At 56.4% G+C, this 22,611-nt stretch overlaps 3 protein-coding genes across 14 annotated transcripts in view; all 3 read right to left on the reverse strand.

The window, feature by feature from the left end:
* SERPINF1 (serpin family F member 1) overlaps nucleotides 1-575 on the reverse strand; it is an 11,710-nt gene extending 11,135 nt beyond the window's left edge. The window contains exon 1 of one of the 2 annotated variants that reach the window (XM_025851435.2): nucleotides 424-575. The gene's annotated coding sequence lies outside the window, so the exon portion shown is untranslated. The remainder of the gene's footprint in view (nucleotides 1-423) is intronic. The other variant, XM_073879290.1, reaches the window with a different exon arrangement.
* A 6,965-nt stretch (nucleotides 576-7,540) lies between these two features.
* Nucleotides 7,541-14,331, reverse strand: SERPINF2 (serpin family F member 2). Of its 7 annotated transcripts, none has more exons than XM_025851573.2 (11): nucleotides 14,197-14,325; nucleotides 13,606-13,814; nucleotides 12,937-13,003; nucleotides 12,756-12,794; nucleotides 12,572-12,634; nucleotides 12,078-12,279; nucleotides 11,452-11,595; nucleotides 11,100-11,303; nucleotides 10,490-10,632; nucleotides 9,271-9,475; nucleotides 7,541-8,623 (listed from the first exon to the last, which is right to left on the reverse strand). In XM_025851573.2, exons 3-11 carry the CDS (start codon nucleotides 12,997-12,999, stop codon nucleotides 8,211-8,213), a joined length of 1,476 nt encoding a protein of 491 aa, XP_025707358.1. In that variant the 5' UTR covers nucleotides 13,000-13,003; nucleotides 13,606-13,814; nucleotides 14,197-14,325; the 3' UTR covers nucleotides 7,541-8,210. The 7 variants fall into 7 exon arrangements, with proteins under 7 accessions (XP_025707358.1, XP_073735406.1, XP_073735404.1 ...); XM_073879305.1 differs by having other exon boundaries at nucleotides 13,606-13,624; nucleotides 14,197-14,224; XM_073879303.1 differs by lacking the exon at nucleotides 14,197-14,325 and adding an exon at nucleotides 13,980-14,127.
* Nucleotides 14,332-15,088: 757 nt separating this feature from the next.
* Nucleotides 15,089-22,611, reverse strand: part of WDR81 (WD repeat domain 81) — an 84,910-nt gene continuing 77,387 nt past the window's right edge. For 3 of the 5 annotated variants that reach the window (XM_073879297.1, XM_025851160.2, XM_025851157.2), the window contains 9 exons: nucleotides 21,424-21,531; nucleotides 20,973-21,163; nucleotides 20,658-20,848; nucleotides 20,230-20,395; nucleotides 19,975-20,140; nucleotides 18,614-19,300; nucleotides 17,833-17,978; nucleotides 17,374-17,553; nucleotides 15,089-16,302 (listed from right to left, as the gene is read on the reverse strand). In XM_073879297.1, coding sequence (XP_073735398.1) covers nucleotides 15,982-16,302; nucleotides 17,374-17,553; nucleotides 17,833-17,978; nucleotides 18,614-19,300; nucleotides 19,975-20,140; nucleotides 20,230-20,395; nucleotides 20,658-20,848; nucleotides 20,973-21,163; nucleotides 21,424-21,531 — 2,156 coding nt within the window. In that variant the 3' untranslated portion in view covers nucleotides 15,089-15,981. Of the gene's footprint in view, nucleotides 16,303-17,373; nucleotides 17,554-17,832; nucleotides 17,979-18,599; nucleotides 19,301-19,974; nucleotides 20,141-20,229; nucleotides 20,396-20,657; nucleotides 20,849-20,972; nucleotides 21,164-21,423; nucleotides 21,532-22,611 lie in introns of those variants that run through there. The other 2 variants (XM_025851158.2, XM_025851159.2) reach the window with 2 other exon arrangements.

Below are 22,611 nucleotides of genomic sequence, written 5' to 3' on the forward strand. Positions count from 1 at the left end.
GGGGGGGGGGGGGGGGGGGGGGGGGGGGGGGGGGGGGGGCTGCCTCCTGACTGCCCCAGGGAAGCCCAGCTGGGGGACAGCGTCCTTCCCTCGGGGCGCCAGGGCCGCAGAACCCCTTCGAGGTGCTGCTTCGACCGGGCCCAGCAGCTGCGCCCTCTGCTCCTTCCCACCACTGCCCTCCCCCATGGCTACCCACCCACTTCATTCAAAAGTCTTCCCAGTCTCTTCTCCTAGTGGGGCAGTGGGACTTGGGGATAATTGGGCCCTGGCCTTCCGAGCCCCAGCTCCCTCTGCACCCTGGTCCCCAAGCTGCAGGAGCCACTGTCCCCCCACCTCCTCTCCCTTGCACCCCTCTTTGCTGCTCCCTGGAGTACTCCTGCCTCTCCCAGGGCCCCCGGCCCAGGGGAGCCTGTCCAGTCTTACCCTGACACTCGCGCCAGACCAGGAGCTGCTTTCCCTGTGGGTGTGCCGCAGCAGCTCGCCAGCCTAGGTCTGCATGCCGAGGGGCTCCAGCCTGCGCCTCCCAGTCCAGAACCCAGCACGCTTCAGATTACAGCTACTCCCTTCTTAAAGCGACCTGCACTCAATTCGGATTCTGTGATTGCATCATTGCCTGATGTTAACTTTAACCCCCTGCTGCCCTTCCACCCCACACCGCCAACACACACCTCCACACAGCCGCCTTCCCCACCAGACCTTCCTTCAAGGGCCCTGGCCTTCCTCCTGCCCGCAGTCCCACCCCCAGGGGGCACCCTGGCCCACTTGGGTGGGAGACAGGGCCTAGGAACAGTCTTCTGGAGGAAGCCCGGAAGGCAGGCCGGACCAGAGCAAACCCCGCTCCTGTGCTGGGACTCTAGATTTTTCCTGGTCCTTGGTTCTGGCACTAACTGGGATTTGGGGAGGACAACTCTCCTGGCTTTCTTGACTCAAAAATGAAGAGATGGAACTGGGATGTCTATTTGCTTTTTCAGCCCTGGAATTCTGTGATTTCTGAAGATCAGAAAGCGCAGTGGAAAAAAATATCCGACTGGAGGAAGAATTGAGCTGTGCTATAACCATTGGTCCTGAGGGGAGGCGGACTGTGTGCCTGGCACTGCCTAGGTATCATAGAGGTCACCTAGACAGGACAACACCTAGACCCTGCTCACCTGGGATGCTTAGGACCTTACGATATGGTTGTGAATCTAAAATATCGACGTGGGAGGGGCACCTGGGTAGCTGAGTGAAGCGTCTGCCTTACACTCACATCATGATCTCGGGGTCCTGGGATTGAGCCCTGTATTGGGCTCCCTGCTGAGTAGGGGAGTCTGCTTCTCCCTCTACCTCTCTTCTCTCCCCGCTCATGTGCACGCTTTCTCTCTCTCAAATGAATAAATAAATCTTTTAGAAAAATAAAAAATGAGAAATAATTAGTGTAACAAAATGCCTTCTAGGCAGGTATGAGTGTTGACCGAAAGCCCAGTGGTCATTTAGAGGAGAGCTCAGAGAAGGGATGGAGAACGCTCTGGGATATCTAGCAGAAGGAAGAGAAAATTTAGGGAAACATCACCTCATGTGAGGCTCCCGGGAGCAGAGCTAGAGCCTCTGGGTAGAACTTTCCAGTGGGCAAGGTTCAGCTTTATGTAAGAAAAAATGTATCAACAGAGTTCAGTCCTTTCATCAAAAAATGGAATACCTCCATGCAAGGCACTAGCTAAGTGTGTGGAGGAGGAGGAAGATACAGATGAAAATAAGACTCGGGGCGCCCGGGTGGCTCAGTTGGTTAAGCGACTGCCTTCGGCTCAGGTCATGATCCTGGAGTCCCGGGATCGAGTCCCGCATTGGGCTCCCTGCTCAGCAGGGAGTCTGCTTCTCCCTCTGACCCTCTTCCCTCTCGTGCTCTCTATCTCTCATTCTCTCTCCCTCAAATAAATAAATAAAATCTTAAAAAAAAAAAAAAGAAGACGACTCAGTGGCACACTCCAGAAATTTACTGGCTAATAAAAGGGTAGTATGAGAACAGATCATTCCACTATAATGTGACACATTCTATGCTAGCAGTCTCTACAGCCAATACAATACCATAGCCACTAGCCATGTGGCCACAGAGCCCTTGAGATGTGGCTAGTCTGAGCTGCTGTAAGTGTAAAATACACACCAGACTCTGGATATTTAGTATGAAAAAAATAATGTAAAGTATCTCAATAATTTTAATGCCAATTATATATATTGGGTTAAATAAAATATATTATTGAACTTAATTTCACCCATTTCTTTTTAATGTGACTACTAGAAAATCTTAAATCACATATGTAGTTTGCATTGTATTTCTATTGGACAGCATTGTTCTCTAGGGTGTTGTGGCAATGTAGTCGGAATATATGAACCTAAGCTGAATCTTGAAGGGTGAATAAGAATGGGCTAAGGGGCGCCTGGGTGGCTCAGTTGGTTAAGCGACTGCCTTCAGCTCAGGTCATGATCCTGGAGTCCTGGGATCGAGTCCCACATCGGGCTCCCTGCTCAGCAGGGAGTCTGCTTCTCCCTCTGACCCTCTTCCCTCTCGTGCTCTCTATCTCTCATTCTCTCTCTCTCAAATTAAAAAAAAAAAAAAAAAGAATGGGCTAAGCACAGAAAGGCAGGAAGGGCATAACTATCTATGTGGACAAGTTAAAGTTGGGTCCCTATCTCACACGATACACAACAAGTAGCTCTAGCTACATTAGGGATTAAACGTGAACAGCAATTTCTGTTTTTGCAGAGCCTTTCTTTCTTTTTTTAAAAATATTTTATTTATTTATTTGTCAGAGAGAGAGAGAGAGCACAAGCAGGGGGAGCGGCAGGGAGAGGGAGAAGCAGACTACCCGCTGAGCAGGGAACCCAATGCAGGACTCGATCCCAGGACCCTGGGATCGTGACCCAAGCTGAAGGCAGACGCTTAACTGACTGAGCCACCCAGGCGCCCTGCAGAACATTTCTTAATGACTTTTTATTCAAATTATTTAAGAATAGCATTTTGTTCACATGGTTCAAAACTCAAAAGCAACAAGAGGTAAACAGTGAAAAGTCTTCCCCTCACTGTAATCTCCAGTTACCTGATTGCGCTCCCCGGAGACCTCTGATGTTAATATCTTTCCTATGTATCCTTTCAGAAATATTTTTAATGCTTTAAAAAGCAAATGCCAACACACATATACAACAGGAAAAACTGTAAATGTTTTAGAAAAAAATATAGATGGATCCCTTTGTGATCTCTAGGTAGAAAGGATTTTTTTTGGGGGGGGTGCCTGGGTGACTCAGTCAGTTGAGCTTCCAACTCTGGATCTCAGCTCAGATCTTGATCTCTGGGTCATACGTTCAAGCCCCACGTCAGCCCCACATCAGCCCCACCTCAACCCCCAGGTCAAACCCCACATTGGGCTCCGCAATGGGGATGGAGCCTACTTTAAAAAAAGATTTTTTTTTTTAGACAAGACACCAAAAGAAGCAGAGATTATAAAAGATTGATAAATTTTTAAAAAGAATTTATTTATTTATTTATTTGAGAGGGAGAAAGAGAGAGAGCAAGAGAGAGAGAGCACAAGAGCAGGGAGAGGGAGAAGCAGACTCCCCGCTGAGCAGGGAGCCCGATCCAGGGCTGCTAGATCCCGGAACTCCAAGATCATGACCTGAGCCAAAGGCAGATGCTCAACTGACTGAGCCACCCAAAGGATTGATAAATTTGACACTAAAGTTAAAAACTTATTTTCAGGAAGAGATACCATAAAACAAAGTGAGAACAAAGGCCTCACACTGGGAGAAAATATTTGTTACACAGGAAACTGACAAAAAAGATTATGAATGGTAATATAGAAAGAACTATAAATTAATACAAAAAATAAAAACTCAGCAGAACCACAGACCCAGGTAATTCACAGGAGAAGAATCCTAAGTGGCCAATAAACTTCTGAAAAAGATGTTTCATCCTCACCAGTAATCAGAGGAATGCAAATCAAAACCATAATTTGACAAGTGTATTTCACGCTCATCAGATGGCCAAATTTTAAACATCTGACAAGACCAAGTGTTGGTGAGGATGTGGACAACCAGGATCTCTTCTGCCCTGCTGGTGAGAATGTGGGAATGTAAATTGACACAACCACTTTGAGGAAGAATCTGGCCCCAAATGGCAAAGCTGTGCATAACCATATATGGCAGCCCTTACAATTAAAGATGGGTAAACCCGAACCCACAACTCAGCACTTCCACTCCTAAGCATGTGTGCTGGAAAAACTCCACATACGTGCACAAAGTATGCATGTACAAGAATGTTATCGCAAGGGCGCCTGGGTGGCTCAGTTGGTTAAGCGACTGCCTTCGGCTCAGGTCATGATCCTGGAGTCCCTGGATTGAGTCCCGCATCGGGCTCCCTGCTTGGCAGGGAGTCTGCTTCTCCCTCTGACCCTCCCCCCTCTTATGTGCTCTCTCTCTCTCTCTCATTCTCTCTCTTTCAAATAAATAAATCTTTAAAAAAATGTTATTGCAGCGCTGTTTGTAGTGGCCAAAAAAAAAAAAAGTGGAAGCTCTTTGCATGCCCATCAATAGCTGAGTGGATAGAGGTGGAGAAGTCTTACAGCCCTGAGAAATCGTGAAGGGAAGCCACTTTTATCAACACAGATCTGTCCGCTGAGCAATGACCTTATGCAATTCATTATACCTTTTTGTGTGCTCCAATTATTTCATGGTAACTTACAAAGATTCATCTCTCCTCCTCTGATTGCCATGAAAGGTGTCCCGCTGCTGCCAAAGGAGGGGGCCTCCACTGTGTTCTCCATGGGTTCTGCTCCTGCAGGTGGCCCCTCTCCTGCCTAATCCACGTATCCATCTCTGCGGGCCATCCCACAGCCTTCAAACATCCTCTGTCACTCCCCTGTTTGGTGACACTTCCTCTGTGCCACACCCCCTAAGCCTACTGTCCATTTCTCCTCTCTCCCTCATGGCCACGAGGGAAAGAGCTATTTATTCTTGTGTCTGTAGTTCTTAGCGCCATTCCCTCCTCAACCCCAATCTTGCTTCTATGCCCATCTCTCCACTGAAACAGCTGTCGCCAGGTTCATGGGTGACTCTCATGTTGACCACCGATAGGACACCTCTTCCCTGGACAGCAGGCCGGAGAGCAGACTGTTCCTCCTTCTTGAAACTCTGCCGCTCCACACACTTCCATTCCGGGCCCTTCCCCCCCCCCACCACACATGCCGCGTCTTTTCTGTCTCCTTTGCTCACTTGATCTGGGACCCCTTTTCCTCTCTATCTATATCTCCTCTCCTCTCAGGTTACCTCCACCAGGGGCGCCTGGGTGGCTCAGTCGGTTAAGTGGCTGCCTTCGGCTCAGGTCATGACCCCAGCGTCCTGGGATCGAGCCCCACATCATTGGGCTCCCTGCTCAGTGGGAAGCCTGCTTCTCCCTCTCCCACTCCCCCTGCTTGTGTTCCCTCTCTCGCTGTGTCTCTCTCTGTCAAATAAATAAAACAATCTTTTAAAAAAAGAAAAAAAAACCAAAACAGGAATCTGAACCCTATACCCCGCGATCCTTGAGCCTATCCTTTCCCTCATGTCCGTACAATTTATGCACGAATTCTATAGCACTCCCGGCAAAATATTTCTGCACGCTGACCCCTTTCCTCCATTTCCACAGCCGACACCTGGGCCAGGCCACCTGTCTCTTGCCTGCTAACCCACGCTTGTCCCTCTACATTCTGTTCTCCACAGAGCAGCCAAGTGAGCCTTCTAGGGCTTACATCAGACCGTGGCACCCCTCAATTAAAAGCTTTCCTCAGTGAATGGATTACTGCCATCCACAACCCAGATGAATGTCACAAACATGAGGTTGAATGAAAGAAGCCAGACCCAAGAGAGCAGACTGTATGATTCCTTTACATGGAGTTCAGAACCAGGAAAGAGTAATCTGTTATTAGAAGTCAGGGGAGTGACAGGGACGCCTGGGTAGCTCAGTCGGTTAAGCGTCTGCCTTTGGCTCAGGTCATGATCCCAGGGTCCTGGGATCAAGCCCGGAGTTGGGCTCCCTGCTCCGCGGGGAGTCTGCTTCTCCCTCTCCCCCCTGGCTCATGTGCTCATTCTCTCTCTCAAATAAACAAAATCTTTAAAAAAAAAAAAAAGTGACTACTGTTTCCTGATGTGGGTGCTGGTTGCACAGGGGTATTTGATTCTGGTTCATGAGAAAATTCATTATGCTCATGTACAGTTCTGACTTGTGTATTTTCCAGACCATATTTCAACAGAAAATGTTACCTTGTTTCTTGTCTAGACCACTCTACGGCTGGATTTAGGCTCTGGGGGGAGGGGGACAGATCTTGTGGGCTTGCTCACTGCATCCCCAGAGCCTGATGCACCGCTGACACACACGGGCTCTGATAAGCACTTGCAGGGGAACGGAGGGAAGACAGCCAGACCAGGAGCAGGGAGGACCTAGGAGGCAAGGGCAGTGACCCTTGGGCATGACGACCAGATCCATGGCTTAGAGCCAGAATGGAGAGGAGGAGAGAGCTCAGAAAGATTTTGCAGGTAAAATTAAGTTGGTGGCTTGCTGATTTAACTTTCCAATTACCTCTTACTCCTAAGATAAAAGCAACAGTCTTTACAGGGGCCCTAAAGCCCCAAATGCCCCCCTCTGACTCTTTCCCACCCCTCCACTCCAGCCCCACGGATCTCCTGCTCATCCTGAACCTTCCGCGCATGCTCCCTCCAGGAACTCCGCCCTTGCTACTCCGCTGTCCCGGAAGCTCTTCCCCGAGCTGGTCCCCGGTGCCTGCCCTCACCTGCTTCAGGACTCTGCTCCCACAACACCTTCTGCGGGAGGCCTTTCCTGCTCTATTTCTCACCACAGCGCTTCCCACCCTCGGCCTCACCGCCGATTTCACTCCTTCTATGTATTACCGTCTCCCCACACCGCTGGTCTGTAAGTAGCAAGAGTCCATCCCAGGCCCTTGCTCTTGACCACTGCCCTTCACACGGACACCTCGCGCTCAGAGACACAGGCCCACGCACGTGGACCCCCGTGCGGCCCCCACCCCGGGGCCAAGCTGCGCCCAACCACCTCCCCCAAATCCTGCCGCTGCTCCCGGCAGCCTGACCCCCCCTCCCCCGCCCCTGGGCTGGCGGGCGCCGGCCCCTGGCAGAAGGACCGGCATGTAATTAGAAACTCCCCAAGCTCCCTAATTGCCAGTTTGCTCCCAACCCCGGAGGCCAGCGCTATTCTGAGCCACCCTTGTTGCTGGCTGCTTGCGGCCTCCGAGAGAGGAGCCGGCTGAGAGCGGAGCCAGGCTGGCGTGGAGGGGGAGCCAGGCTGGCGTGGAGGGGGCCGTGGAGCGGGTGGCGAGGTCAGAGGGGACTGCGCCCAGAAGGGCTGGCGAGCGGCCGACAACAGACGTGGCAGAGAAGGGCTGCCTGCTCTCGGGGGCCCAGCGCGGTGCTCCGGGCAGCCTGTGGCGTCCTCCCGCCTTCCGGTGGGACGGGGCGGGGGGGCGGGGGCTGCCCCCACTCCCCCCAGAATAGTGACATCAAAGCAGCCAGGGCCATTCATTCTTTATTCGGGTGCCGTAAAAATCACTACAAAAACTTTACAAAAGAGCCTGAGGGGACTATTGCCCTCCCTCCCGCCCCGCAGGCCCTGGGACACCTGGCCCAGGAAGAAGAGGAGGGAGGGAGAGTCCTGGCAATGTTGGTATCTGTGGGGAGGCTGGGTGGCAGAGCATCAGGGCGAGTGGAGGCTGGAGGGCCTGGGGCAGGTGGTGGCAGAAGCCCTGAGGTGCAAGGCAAGGCCCCCACCCACAGAGCCGGACAAGGCTCCTCGCCCCAGCCAAGGTATCCAATCCCTCCTGCCTCCCACTCTCTGGTAAACAAATGTGGAAGTGCCCCAGCCGGCTTCGGGAACGACCTACCCACTTTCCTGACAAAAGTGGATCGACAGCTGCCCCTCTGCCCAAGCCCCAAACAAGGACGGGCTCTTTGCAAAGAAACCATGTGGGATCAAGGCCCATGGTTCCCCGAGGCCTGCCCTCGTCCCGGCCCCACCCACCCCAAGCTCCCCCGGAGAGGGGCCGGGAGAGGATGGCTCCCTCTCGCTCCCAGGCTGCCCACCAAGGCCCCGGCCCTAATCCCACAAAGCCGTCTGGAAAGAGTCCCAGGAGTGGAGAGGTTGTTGCAGGCAGGGACTTGGGATGCTGGCCGCTGGCCTCTCACTTGGGGCTATGAAGTTGGGGGTAATCCTCCTCTGAGGGGGGCGCGAGTTTCAAGTCAGGGCCGAAGGGCTTGTCTCCACGGGGGAAGGCTTTCTGGTTCTGGAAGTAGTTCCTGTCATCCGGCGAATCCTGCTGCTCCTTGCGCTCCCACTGCGCACTAGGGTTGGGGTTCCTCACGCTGCCCACGAAGAGGGGCAGTCTTGTTGTGTCCTCGAGGATGAAGAAGAGAAAGGGGCGGTTCACGCTGAAGGAGGAGAGAGACATGCGGGACATGGCCGTGCCAGTAGCCGCGGCTGCCTCCACACCGGCCTCGCTGAGCTCCAGCGTGGACTGATGCTGCACGCTGGAGACCACCAGGCTCTGGTCAGAGATCCCACGCAGGTCTGGGGCCTGGAACAGTTCCTGCAGGCCTGCCCAGGGCAGGAGATGGCGAGTCAGAGCTGCCTTCTGCTCCACAGGCTGCCCGGACCTGCCTGGGAGGGTGTCTGGTATTCTAGCCAAGGAACACCTCCAACCCACAGATCCCAGCTTAACTCTTATTTTTTAACCTCCAAGTATCAGCCTCAAGGTCACTTCCTCCAGGAAGCCTTTCCCGATCCCCTGCCCCAAAGTCCGGGCAGGTGCCTTTTCTTTGGTGAACTGGAGAAAAGCCCTCTGTCTTATCACTTACGCTGAATTGTGAATACCTGATTCCTTATCTGCCCAACTCCATTTGACTGAGTCTTCGTAGGCAGTGGGCGCCCAGGGTCTAGCTCAGTGCCCCTGGCGGGACAGCCAGCAAGGCCCACATGCCACCCAGGTTCCCCGCCTGAGAGTGTTTGCAATGCTCAGTCTTGGATGGAGCAGGTCCCCATTCCCTGGGCCACCCCAGCCCACCCCAGGACAGAGGGCCCAGGGGGGGTCCTAGGAAGCCCTCTTACTTCCCAAAGCCCCCGAAAAGGCCAGGACACAAGGCTGCTGCTCTGACTTGGACCCACTGCCGGGGGCGGGGGTGTGCCCCCCTCACGCACTCTGCCTAGCCTGACCTAGGGGGCTGTCCCATGGCCGGCCTCCTTACCCAGCCGGCGGAGGGTGGCCACCAGGTCCAGCTGGTGGTTGAGATGCAGCCTGGGCAGCCGGACCTTGGTGGGTTTCTCTCGAAGCGAAGGCTGGTGCAGGATGTCCCAGCTCAGGTTGGCTAGCACCCGGGACACATTCCACTCAAAGTGGGTGGGCATAATGACCACAAAGCTCATGTTGTTATTGAAGGGGAAATGAGCCACCTACAGAGGAGGAGAGGAGACAACATGAGGACCAGAAAGTGTCCAGACCAGTGGGGGTCTGGGCGAGCATACGCTTCTGAGACGGATGGACCAGGGGTGCCGGTCCATTCTTCTCAGGTGTGTGTTCGGCCTCCCTGAGCCTCCACTTCCTCACCTGTGAAGTACAGTTAACACTACCTCCCCACATGGGCATGGGATTGGGAAAGGCTTCCTGGAGGAAGTGACCTTGAAGCTGATACTTGCAGGTTAAATAAGAGTTAAGCCGGGATCTGTGGGTTGGAGGTGTTCCTCGGCCAGAATGCCAGACACCCTCCCAGGTAGCATCCTTAGCATCCTCAAAGAATGCTTCCTGACCACTCTATCTAAAATACCTTCCCCAGGGGCGCCTGGGTGGCTCAGTTGGTTAAGCAACTGCCTTCGGCTCAGGTCATGATCCTGGAGTCCCTGGATCGAGTCCCGCATCAGGCTCCCTGCTCGGCAGGGAGTCTGCTTCTCCCTCTGACCCTCCCCCCTCTCATGTGCTTGCTCTCTCTCTCTCTCTCTCTCTCTCTCTCTCTCATTCTCTCTGTCTCAAATAAATAAATAAAATCTTTAAAAAATAAAATAAAATAAAATACCTTCCCCAGTCACTAACTGATCACTTTCTTTTTTACCTTCATAGCACTTACACTATCTGAAATGATCTTGTGATTTAGGTTTGTTCGTGTATTGTCTTTCCTGCTGAGAGCAGGGACCTGGTCTCCCTTGTGCTAGTGTGTTCTAGTGCCTAGGACAGTATCTGGCACACAGCAAATGCCCAATATAGTTTTGTCAAATTCATGAACTTCCAAGAGCCTGGAACCTCAGTCCCCCTGGGTCGGGGCGTAGCGAGACCTTGCAGAGCCACCTGTCTCAGAGATGTGACTGCAAGGAAGGCAGGGCACACCTCCCTCCACCCCTGTGCCTGTCCCACAGCCTGCCCCTCCCTGCTCCACCTCCCAGTGGCCAGGCCCAGCCTGGGCAATCAAGGGTGACCTGTATCTCAGGCTGCTCCAGCAGGAACCAGCGCAGGGGGTATGTACGGGCGTGCATCATGTCCACTGGTACCGTGAACTGCTCATTCAGGTGGAAACTGTCTCGCTGGGTGAGGCTTGGATCAAACTTGCTCCTCCAGAAACCTATATCCAGCAGAAGGCGGGGGCCACGTAGACCCAGATAGGGGGAGGTTCTATACCAGTCTCTTCTCCATCCCATCCAGAACCCATTCCAGGGACGGAAGGTAGAAGTCGAAACCCCAAGGGGCACTGTGCCAGGTGATACTCAGTTGATCTGAGGTTTCTTCCCTGCAGCATTTTTGAAATCTGGGCTTGCGTTCTTCCCGAGCCCTGCCATGCTCCCAGGACTCAGTTTCCTCCTAGGGTTCTCTCTTCAAAACAGCCTCATCCAGTTCCTGGGGCCCCTCTTGGCACACTGTTACCTGTTTCCTACCCTCCCCCAAGCCACAACCCAAAGAGCTCCCTGCCTCCTGGCCCAGCCCTGAGGGGAGAGAGAGACCCTCAGGACAAAGGTTTCACAGCTCAGCTCAGCCTACAGGGCAGGAGTAGGGGCTACTGGGGTGGGGGACCTGAGGAGAGGAGGAACACACCCTGGAAGTGGATGGCATTGAGCAGAAGCAACACTGTGTCATCTGGCAGCTCGGAGAGGAAATCCTCAATCTTCCCTTCTGTAGCCTCCTTCACCCACTGGTTGATGTTCAGCAGATCATCTCCTTTCCTTCCCGTCAGGCTCATGGGCTTTGCACCGAAGAGCTGTTCTGATTGTTCCAGGAAGTCTTCTTTGATGGGAAATCCTACACAGAAGGGGTCACAGGCTGTTCCTAGGGGCTTGAGCTCCAGAGCCACCAATGCTCTGACTGGCTACCTGAGGCCAAGCCCATCTCCATCACCCCTGTCCACCCCAGGGCACTACCTTGTGAGCTCCAGGTCACCAGCACCTACCTTTCTGCAGGTACATTCTGGCAGCCAATCGGAATGCCCCAGGGCCCAGGTCTCGGCAAAGGCGGCTCAGCAGGTGGGGGAGGCAGAGCCCTGAGTCTGCATGCAGCGCCTGCTCTAACCTCCGCAGCGTCTGGTTCTGAGCACCTGGAGGGGACCACATGGGCTGTGGCCCAGGCCGGCGGCTCTTTCCCGGCCCTGCCGCCCATTCCAGTCCCTGCTGAATGCCCGTGGTGCGCGTGCCCCCGACACCACACATGCCCCTCCCATATCGACTGAACTGGTCTGACTGACGGTACTCCCCAAGTTTCACTTTCATCTCTGCTGCTGGACCTCACCCCATCCAAGTTGTTTGCCCTCTCTGGACCTCGGTTTCCCGCAATGAGAGACTCCATCCAGTGAAGACATTGCAGCAATCAAACTCTTGCATAAAAATCACCAGAAGCATATCCTTAGGCCCCATCCCTGGGAATCTGATTCACAGAGACTGGAGGTATGCCCAGGAATCTGCCTTTTTACCAAACAGCCAAGCGACCCCGAGGGAGGAAGCACCCACTAGTAAACTCTGAAGTAGTGAGTTCCTGCTGGCCTCCCAGCTCTGCTGGTCTGGACAGGTGATGCCACGCTACCTAGTGCCAGGTGAGACAGTGCCAGGGCCACGCTCAGAGGCGACAGGATGAGGTTGGGCCTGGTGGACCTTTGGGCCACCAGGGAGAACAGGTCTGTGGTGAAGGCCATCATAGCCTGGGCCAACCTGCGGGTCTGCTCCGGGGTTGGGGCCCCCTTGCAGTCTCTTGGGGACTTCTTCAGGACAGTATGGCCACGGGCCTCCTACAGGGACAGATCAGGGGTCAAGAGGGTCAAGGAGTCAGCTCTGTGTTGAAGATCCCTTTCAGAGTCCCCTGTGCCTGGGAACAGCAGGGCCTCGTCCCAGTCCTGACGAGAGAGGGACAGTCACACGGACAATGGCATTAGAGGGACCCGGTCCTTTCTGCTGGTCCCTCCCACCCTCTGTCTTCTGGCCTCAGCCTCGGGGCCCCGCCCCCCGGTTCCCTGGCCCCTGCTGACTGGCCCTCCTCCCTCGGACCCCGCCTACTCTTCCCCCAGCCCCACCTGGTTGTACCTGGTTGCCCAACTTGAGGAGGCTAAGCGGGGGCAGCTTCTCCTGGGTCTGCCTGCCCATTAGCTAAAGAAGGGAGGAAGCAGATGGAGCGTGACCCTTCCCACAGGTTCCCCGACCCTGCCCAAGCCACAGGTGAGGCCCCTGGGGGCCCTCCTCCCTCCTCATGCCTCTCCCTCCCCAGTACCTGCTCGTCCAAGGGCTCCATGGCGCTGGCAGGAGAGAACTGTTGAGAAAAGATTGAGAGGAGTGGGAACCCCCTTAGAGCCAGACCCTCCCCTGACTCAGTCCGCCTCCTCTTCCCGCCCAGACCCCTGGCGCGTCCCCACCTGCCTCCCAGCCCCACCCAGACCGAGGCCCAGGCTCACCACCAAGCCAGGACCCTGCAGGCAGGACAAGCTGAGCACCAGGAGCCCCCGGAGCAGCACCATGTTCCTGTGCAGGACAGGAAGCCTCTGTTCCCACCTGGCCGCACGCCCGCGTGGGAGCCCACCCCCATGCTGCCTGGCTTGGCAGATCCTGAGCCTCTCCCGCTGAGGGGACACCCCGCTACCGCCAGCACACCCCAAACACACGGGCAGTGGTTCCCACCTCTGTGAGGTCCCCCTGAATTGTCTTTAACCCCTCTGTATTTTCCAGTTTTTCACATTTCATGTCTGAAAATGTTTTGGTTCACAGGGGAAGTATCAAAACCAAAGAAGTCCTCATTCTTCAAGGCCTGGCCTTGTGAGTCAGCCGTGGATTGGAATCCAGACTCGGCCTCTTCCGAGAGGCCCTTAGATATCTCCCTTAACCCCTCTGGGCTTTGCCTTTTCTTGCAAAATGGTAGCAAAAGTCCCTATCTCCTCCCACGGTATATTGTGAGGACCAAAATAAGGCAGTCTTTGTGGGCCCTGATTACAATGCCTGGCACTCAGTAATAAGGCTGTTCTCAGCCCAGCCCAAGGCTCCTCTTCTGGGAAGCCTGCCCTGAAGCCTCCTGTATACTGGGGCTCCTTTCCCAGAGCTCCTGTCCAACCCGCTGTCCATGGACCCACCTTTTCTGGCTGGTCTGGTCTTGACCACAAGGGTGGACAGGCCTGTGAGTTCCTGAAGTCTCAGCAGGGTTGGTGGGGTGGGCTGGAGAGCCGCGTTGTTGACCCAGCCACAGAGCCCAATGAATGGCTCTGGACGGAGCCACCTTTGGACTTACGGGAAACACAGGCCTTGCCCCCCACTCTGTCCAGGTCAGCTCCAGGAAGCCAGACTGGCAGGTGGGGATGGGCAGGTCTTGGTCTGGCCTCAGAGCAGGTCCCACACACTCCAACCCCCCCCATCTCAGGGCCAGTCCTTCCAGGGGACCCTTCTATCACCGCTGGCCCCACCCCCATCACACGCAAGGACCCCTTGGCCAGGGCCCCTGATCTCCAACCTGGGCTTTTGAATCTTCCTGACAAGAAAAGACCTCTAGTTTTCCAAGTCCCAGAGAGAGTCCTGCCAGAACCCCCATCTTGGCTCCTCATCACCCCAGGAGGCTGGGAAATGAGAGGTCTTCTGGATAAATTCACCCCAGGCCCCCTCAGCCAGATGGACAGCTCTTACCTCCTCTCCTGCCCAAAGAGCATATCAAGCCACCCCTCCCCTCGTACCTCTGCAGGATCCTTGCTGCAGTACACAGTGTCCCTCTGGCCCCACTTGGGTACTCCCCACACTTTGCTCAGGCTCCAGCCAGCCCAGCTGAGCCCTCCCCTCCCACCAGGACCTTTGCTCTCAGCCAACCCCTGTTCAGATTGCTCTCTTTTCTGGTAAATATTGACCTGCACATCCGGTTAAACATTGATATTGGGGCCGGAAGCCCCATTCCCACCAGGGTATCTAATCCTGAGACAGCCACCTGGAGACCCTGTGGATTTGGGTCCTCCCCCATCCCCAAGCCTGGAGAAAGGAGGTTCAGGGAAGCTGAGGAGAACGTCCTCATCTGTAGGGCAGATCCAGGAAGGACAGGGGCCTGCCAGCAACCCCATGAGGTGGTGGTGGGGGGGGGTTATCCCCACTTTAGTGGGGTCAGAGAGGCTATGTGACATGCCCAAGGACAGGACTGGGCTCGGGGTCACATCCAGCTTCCCACTTCCAATGTCCTTTCCTCTCTCCCATCCTGAGAGGAAGGAAGGGGAAGCTGCAGGAGTCTATGTAGGGAACCCAAGATAAGATGCCCATCCCCAAGCCTTAAGCCCAGGATCCTGATTGGCTGCCTTTAGCCTGGATCTGGAAGGGGTGGGGAGAGGAGAGAGGGCCACAGTACCAGCCAGCATCCTCCCGGCAGGAGCAATGCCTCCTTACCTTCCCCCAAGGCTGAGGGTTCAGGAAACTGGCCTGGGGCTGCGTGCATTAGAAGCCCTGTGCCCGTGGCACCCAAGAGCAATGATCAGGCTGTCTCCCACCCTCCTGCCCGGCTTCCCACCCTCTCTTCACTGCCCTGGAAGCTGCTGCGTCTCAACTCTTCCCCACCCTGATGCCATTGTCAAGAAAAGCATCACTCGGTTCCGTGGCTCTTCTGAAGGATTTATTGGTCATATTTACATCTATTGCAAATAACGAGGAGGCAGTAGGGGCGCAGGCTCAGACCTCATCTCTGCTCCAGAATGTGAGGGTCCTGGGATGCCTGGGTCTTCCCGTCCCCTGGGAGAGACCTGAGATGCAGAGATCATTCTCACCCCTTCTCTCAGGGTGTTGGGCCACAGGGGTACTGGGCCCAGGGGCTGCCTCCTCAGTTCAAGGCACAAACACTGTGGTGAGGGGTGGTCAGGCAAGGCATGGGGTCACTCCTGGCAGGAACCAGCCGGCCCAGTCCGTTTTCCCTCCCCTGGTCCTGCCCTCCTTCTTCCCCTACTGGTCCCACGCTGGGCAAGGCATGGCTGGGTGGACACTTCAACCCCAGCCCAAGGCCCTTAACTCCTGGACCACGGCCAGCCCTCATTAGGGGCTGGAGTCCAAGCACCATCGGTGTCCTGGACTTGAGCAGCCGCCCTGGCCTTGTGAGAGCTCGGCAAGGTGCGGGGCATCCTTGGCTGGAGCCCGGCTGCACGGGGCCAGCCTCCCTTCCTCTTCTCAGAGCTTCCCTGTCCCCATGTGGACCCAGAGGGCAGAGCTAGGAAGAAGGGAGGGCGATGCTTTCCCACGCTCTCGCTCTTGCTTCCTGCTGACTGGGGGCAGCAGCTCTCCCAAGCCATGAAGGAGATCCCTTCTGGCAGCACTGGTGTGGCTCTGGCAGTTCCGGAGCCTGGACCCCTGCCTCACTGTTGCTGGCAAGCCACGTGGGCACTCGGGGTGCGGGGCCTGAGGCTTGCCCAAGAGGGAGCTGCTGGGAAAACAAGGGTGAGGAATGGACTCCAGGGGGATGTCCGCCCACCCTTGTTGGCCAGCCCCGCCTCAGCCTACGCCAGGAGGCGGACGACCCCGTTGTCCGAGCCCAGCAGGAGGTGGCGTTTGGTGGGCAGCAAGGCCAGGCTGGTGAGCGTGCCTCGGAAGTTCTCGGAGCTGAGCTTGGTGGTGGCCTGGGAGGGCGGCTCAAGCAGGGAGCAGACGCCGATCTTGTTGGCCACCGTGCCGGTGACCACCTCGCTGCCATACAGGTCAAAGGTGTGGATGGGGTCAGATGTTGACTTGTAGTGGTGCGTGGGCTTCTGTTCCAGCTCCTTCCACACGGTCAAGGAGTGGTCAGAGGAGGAGCTGACCAGGACACTGCCCTCCACCGCCTGCTCGGAGAGAAGAGAGCCTCAGCAGGGCCTGGGCCCTGCCATGTGCCCGCCGAGCTCCGGGGTCTTCCGTTTACTCGCACAGGGATCTCCCAGGAAGATAGGGGATCCTGGGCAGGCGACCAGCTGCCTCCCTCCCACCACATCATAGGAGTTAATGGGACTGTAATAAAGTGTCTTTAACCTAGTCACCCCTGCAACTTGAGCACTTACTATACCTAGGCGTTGTGTGAGGCATGTCATATGACCACGTTTAATTTCCATGACAACTCGATGACATAAATGCTGTTGTTCCCATTTTACAGAGAAAGAACCCGAGGCTCATAAAAGTTAGGTAATCCTACCAAGGCCACACAGCTAGTAAGTGGCACTGCCAGGATTAACACCCAGGCTGCCCCAAAGCCTTCCTGACGCATCTTTGGAAGGTCCGAATTGAAAGCTATCTGGGCCCCTGGGCCCCCTGGGGTCCTGGACAGAGTTGGGGGCAGTCTGCCCTTAGCAGTGGCAGTGCTGGGTGCACCCCCTGCGCGCAGTCAGGATAGGGAGGGAGTGCCGCTGCCTGGAAAAATCCTCCCACAAAGAGTCCTGTTCCTCTCCTGCTGCCCCTCCCTGGGCAGGTCCCTGAGGTCTGTGACTGAGAATGGGTGGGGGGGGGGGCAGGATCCCCAGGCCGGGATGTCCCTGCCCCCACTAGGGCAGCCCAGCATGGGGCATGGACTCTGCTCTGTGGTCTAGGGGCAGTAAACAGCCTCCCAGCTGAGCTTTATTTAACCTGAACTGGGTCATGGACAGGGCCTGACCCCTGATCCTCCAAGCAAGGCAAATATGGACAAGGGTTACTCATTAGAGCATCCCCAGGGAGCAGCTCTCCCCCTGTTTCCCGCCCCCATGGGCCGCCCGCCACCTGGGCCCCTGCAGCGTAGCTGGCTCCTAACCCTCCCTGCCTGTCAGCCCTGGGGCAGGTACAAGGGAGATCATCTTAGCTGGAGCCTGTCCTGGGTGGGCCTTAAGAGGACCCGGAGCAGGGCCTGGACTGGGCAGTGAGGGGGGGAAGGGGACCTGGTCAGTCACCTTGATCTGCAGGATGTCCCCCTCATGGGCTGGCCAGCCACGCAGAACCAGGCCAGTACGGGTGTCCAGGAGCACCATGAAACCCGAGGAGAAGCCAGCCACCACGCTACGGCCACTGGGGCTGACGGCCAGGGAGCGGACGAGCCCAGGGTTCAGCCCGCCACCGAGGCGGAACTCGTGCTGCAGAGAGGGACATGAGCTAAAGTGCCGCCACCAACCCCAACCCATTTCTCCGAGCCCCCATTCACCCCCAAGCCCACACAGCTGAAGGGCCTGATCCTCTATGCCCTCCCCCTCCATCAAGCGGAGGGCTCCCCTTCGTCTCAGATCAGAGTCCCACCCCCCAGGGTTTGCTGCTGTGGGTGACTAGTCTAAACTCCACCCTGGCCTTCTCTCTTCGGGGTCTCTCCTCCTTGCTGGGAGTCCAGGCCAGGGCTCAGGGAACCGGACGCCCCTGACCTGCAGGCCAGGCTTCCTGCAGTCCACAAAGCGCAGGGTCGAGTCAGAGCTGGCCATGGTGATGCTGGTATGCGGGGCGGGCATGACAGCCACAGCAGTCAGGGGCACCCGGCTGTCCCACGGCTCCATCACGCGAAGGGTCTTCCCTGGGAAGGAAAGGCACAGGGGATCTGGGGTCCCAGTAGCTGATGGAAGCACCCCAACTCTTCCTATCTCCCTGACCCACCCTGGAGCTGCCCCTCATATCCCAGAGGACCTAAGAAAATGCTAAAGATGTTTTTTGACTCTCCCACCTTCCTGCTTCTGTGGCCAGGCCAGGATCCGGTCCCCAAAGCAACCTCTTCTCTTCCCACGACGCCCCCTGACCAAATGTTACCTCTTCTCGGTCTACCTCAATGCTACTCTAGCCCCTCCTCCTTTAAAAACCTTATTAACCTTATTTCTCCCCTCCCCTTGATGCCAAAAAATAATCAAGCAACCATTTGCCAAACTTGTATGACATGCTACATGTTAAGCCAAACTCCTACATGCATCTTCTAACCCCGGTCTGATTCCCATTTTACAGATGGGAAAACGAACGCCTCCAGCGGGCAGAACCAATTCAAGCCCGGGGCTCACGGATTCCAACTCAGGTCTAACTGCTCCTCCATGCGGCCTCACTGGGTCACCCCACACCATATGCCATTACACCCCAACTGCCCAACCCTGGGTCCCCATACCCAGAAGCCTGGCAGGGCACAGGATGGCAGCAAGAGAACAGGCCTCACCTGGGCCCGCTCACCTGTGAAGGGGTCCCAGACGTGCACAGCCCCGTCACAGCTCACCACGTACTGTGGGGCCTCGAGCTGGCCCACGAAGAAGATGCTCTTGCGGTGCTGGGCATAGACCAGGCGTGGGGCCGTCTCACTGGTGCCGTCCCCAGAGTTGTAGAGAGGCCAGAGGCGCACCGTGCGGTCTTTGCTGCCGCTCAGGAAGAAGTCCTCACTGCTCAGGGGCGCCACGCACTTGACGGCCCCCGAGTGGCCCGGGAAGCTCTGCAGGCGGATCTGATGGAAGTGGAAGTGGGCATCTTGCTGGCTCACGCCAATCTCGTACTGCCAGTACGCCAGCCAGTTCCCGCTCAGCCCGTGGGCACTCCGTGGCAGCTCCCGCTTCAGCGCGTGGTCCTCCTCGCTGCTGAGGCCCCCGCTGCCCGCCCCCGGGATGGGGCCCAGCAAGCTGGGGCTCTCGGGCTGAGAGTCGTCAGGAATCTGGATGCGGTTCCCCACCAGGACGCTCCCAAAGGTCCCCGAGTGGCCATCATCCCGCGGGCAGCCCCCACTCTGGGGGTCCCACTCAGGGCCGGTGCTGGGCACGGGGGGCTCCACACTGGCAGGGCTGCGGCTGCTTGGACTGATGCTCTCCAAATACAGCCCCGCCAGCTCCCCAACCAGCTCGTGGTTGGGGATGATTTTCCTGATGATGTCACCTGGATGGGAGTGGGAGTGGTCCTACGGTTAGGGAAGATGGCAGGCAGCTGCCACCACCCAGCCAAGGCTTGGGAACCACAGAAGACAGGGCAGGTACTGGCTGTGCAACTCTGGGCAAGGAACTCTTCGTCTCTCAGCCTGTTTCTTCCCTAGAAAAACGTGGATTCATTCCCACGAGCGTCCTCTATAGGTGCTGGGCGCCATGCGGCGCATCGGAAACAGAATGGTGAGAAAGAGCCGGTGTGCTCTCCCTCCCAGGACCCAGGTTTCAGTGGAGGAACGAGGGCATATCTGACCACAGGGCTGCTCGTCCTACTCAGGGGCAACACACAGAACCGCTCAGCAGTGCCGGGCACGCACGGCAGGCTACACAGACAGCAGGCCGCTTATTCCTCTCAGAAGCTCCTGGAGAGGTCCGTACATCAGCCTGACGGCCCTGCGTTCCCCAGGGATACTCTAGACCAGCCCCCGTGCCTCCTTGCTGGCTAATGCTCAGTCCCTGTTTCTGTGTCTCCTTGGGACTCCGAGGTCTGAGGCCAAATCCCTTTGCTCTGGCGCAGAACACCGTGCTGAAGACCCACTATGGACTCTGGGGGCAAGGGGAGCACAGAGCCCTCCCGGGGGAAGAGACAGAACCACAAAGGCTTTGCAAGGGAATGTGGTGGGGCAGTACCCAACAGGCAGGAGAAGGGCACGTAGATTGTGTACGCCATCTCCAAGGTGAACACCTTCTGCAGCTCGTCCAGCAGGCTGGGGTCCACTAGCCTCTGCTGCCCATCGGAGAAGGCCACCTCTGGCAGCTGGCCCTCGCTGCGGCCCACGGGATCCAGCTTCAGATCCTGTGGGCAGGGCAGCCCAGGGAGTCAGCCAAGTTCACGGCCCCCTGCCCAGCCCAACCCAGCCAGGTAAGGGAAGTAGGTCTGCCTACCTGATGCTGAAGCTCGTGCAGCTGAGAGAAGACTTGAAAGAAGGTGGCCACAGGCTCGCTCAGGTGCTGCTGGACCATCTCCTGTCCAATGCGCAGGCATATGAGGGCAATGAGGCTGATGGTTTTCACACACAGGACGGTCCGGGCCTGGGCCCCACTCGGGAACCTGGAAAGAGAGTACATGAGCTCCAGCGCCCCCGACCCCCCACTCTGTAGGACTTGCACAGAATCTACAAGACCACTGGGTCCAAACCAGATAAGGAAACTGAGGCACAGAAAGAAGGTGCGGCTTGCTCAGGATTGCACAGCTGGATCAGAACCAGGACTCCTGACACCCAGTCCCGTCTCACTCCCAAGCTTCCCAGCCCCTCCTGGGTAGCCCCCTCCACCGGGCTACTCCCTGCACAGAGGGTACAGCAGCAGCCTACCCAGTGACGAGGGACGTGAGGAAGCTGAGCACGGGGAGTAAGACCTCGTGGCTGATTCGGGGCAGGATGTCCATGAGGGTGGTGTCCGAGAGATACACAATGATCTTCTGGGTCAGAGTCACTGCCGCCAGCAGGCCTGCCTCCTTACGGCTGTTCAGTCGACTGGGGCCCGAGGTGCTCCCTGGGGCCACCTAGGGCCACAGAGTAGATGAGGGCCAGGCTGCCCAAGGAACCCTCCCCCCGGAGCCCCCAGATTGCCCAGGTCTGCCCTCGAGCTCCCTGGCCTCCCCCGAGGCTGCCAAATCAGTGACTGACCAGGTAGCTAATGTAGGGCAGGTACTGGTAGGTGAGCACAGGCTCCCCATACAGACGGGCGATGTGCAGGAGGCAGCTGAGCACGGGCCCTGACACTACATCACCCAGCACCGGTCTCTTCTGGTAGATGTTGCCAGCACTCAGCGGGGGGCTCTCACCGCTGCTCACTGTGAATTGCTGCCGAGTGGGCCCTGCCAAGGAAGAACCGGCAGCCTTGAGTAGCTCGCGGCAGGCAGGGGGGAGGTCAGTCTTCCAGGAACCATGGTAGCCACTCCTGCTCACTCTAGCGCGGGGCCCACCCCATGCCCTACCCAAGGGAGGAAGTAGCTTGCAGACCACGACCCAGGACCTGGCAGGGGCGTGGAAGTGGGAAGGACCCCCTACAGGGGGCTGAAGATGGACAGAGGGTCTGAGATGAAGCTCCATCTCCAGCACCGACCACAGGCCTTACCAACATAACAAGATGTCAGCAAGCGGAGCAGGTTCCGGGCCACGTAGCGAGAGGCCACCGTGGGGCCAAGCTTGGCAGAGAGCCAGCGGACCATCTTGCAGGCCGTATCTGCAAGGCATGAGCAGGTCCTGAGCTCATCAGATAACGGTGGCTTGCCACTCCTCCCACCCCACCCCAGGCACCCCTCCTCGCCAATCCCGGCTGCAAACCTGCCAAGGAGCCCAGCCGACGCTGAGTGCCCCACACCACCACCTTTTATTCCACAGTGACAGAGGTAGCCTGTGGCTTTGGGACTGGCTCAGGCACAACTTGCAGGGAAGTTATCCTTTCAGTGAATCTTCTTAAGCTGCTAAATGAAGCCTGGCCAGGCCCAGCTCCCTCCCCCTGTGGCTTTTGCCCCCTCTTCTTCCCTCCACTCTCCCTGTCGAACCATGCTAGCCTTTCACTGATTCTTTAATGGGACCACAGACAGTCACAGAGCCTCACACATGCTGTTCCCTCTGCCTGGTATGCTCTTCCCACTGCAGGCCCTACCATTTTTGCCTTGCTATCTCCTATTCATTGGACCTCAACTGTCTCTTCTTTTTTTTCTCCTAAAGATTTTAGTTATTTGAGAGAGAGAGAGAGAGAGAGCACGGGTTGGGGGGGGAGGGGCAGAGGGAGAGGGAGAAGCAGACTCCCACTGAGCAGGGAGCCCAACATGGGGCTCAATCCCAGGACCCCAAGATCATGACCTGAGCCCAAGGCAGATGCTTAACCGACTGAGCCACCCAGGCGCCCCTGGCTCTACTTTCATGGAAGTCTTCTCTGACCCCTGAAAACTAGATCAAAGCCCTATTTATATTCCCTTGTAGCACCTAGCCCTGTTCTTTGTAGCATTACTTTACTCTAAGACTGTCTACAATGTGGCACCTCCTCTGCTAGAGGTGAGCTCCAGAAGTCAGGCCCACATCTGTGCTGCATGTGAATCTGTTCGATCCACTCCTTGGCACAGACTAGGTACTCAGAAATGCTGAATGAAAACCAGAGTGAAGAAAAGTTAATACCTATTTTTCTCAAACCATTCTAAAAAATAGAAGAGGAAGGAAAATTTCCAAATTCATTCTATGAAGCAGTATTATCTTGATACCAAAACTAGATAAAGACACTAAGAGAACTACAGGCCATTACCTCTGATGACTATAGATA

The sequence above is a fragment of the Callorhinus ursinus genome, unplaced genomic scaffold, assembly GCF_003265705.2.
Source record: "Callorhinus ursinus isolate GAN/ISIS: 27379988/994484 unplaced genomic scaffold, GSC_fseal_2.0 scaffold34, whole genome shotgun sequence".
In the NCBI taxonomy this organism is placed as follows: Eukaryota; Metazoa; Chordata; class Mammalia; order Carnivora; family Otariidae; genus Callorhinus; species Callorhinus ursinus.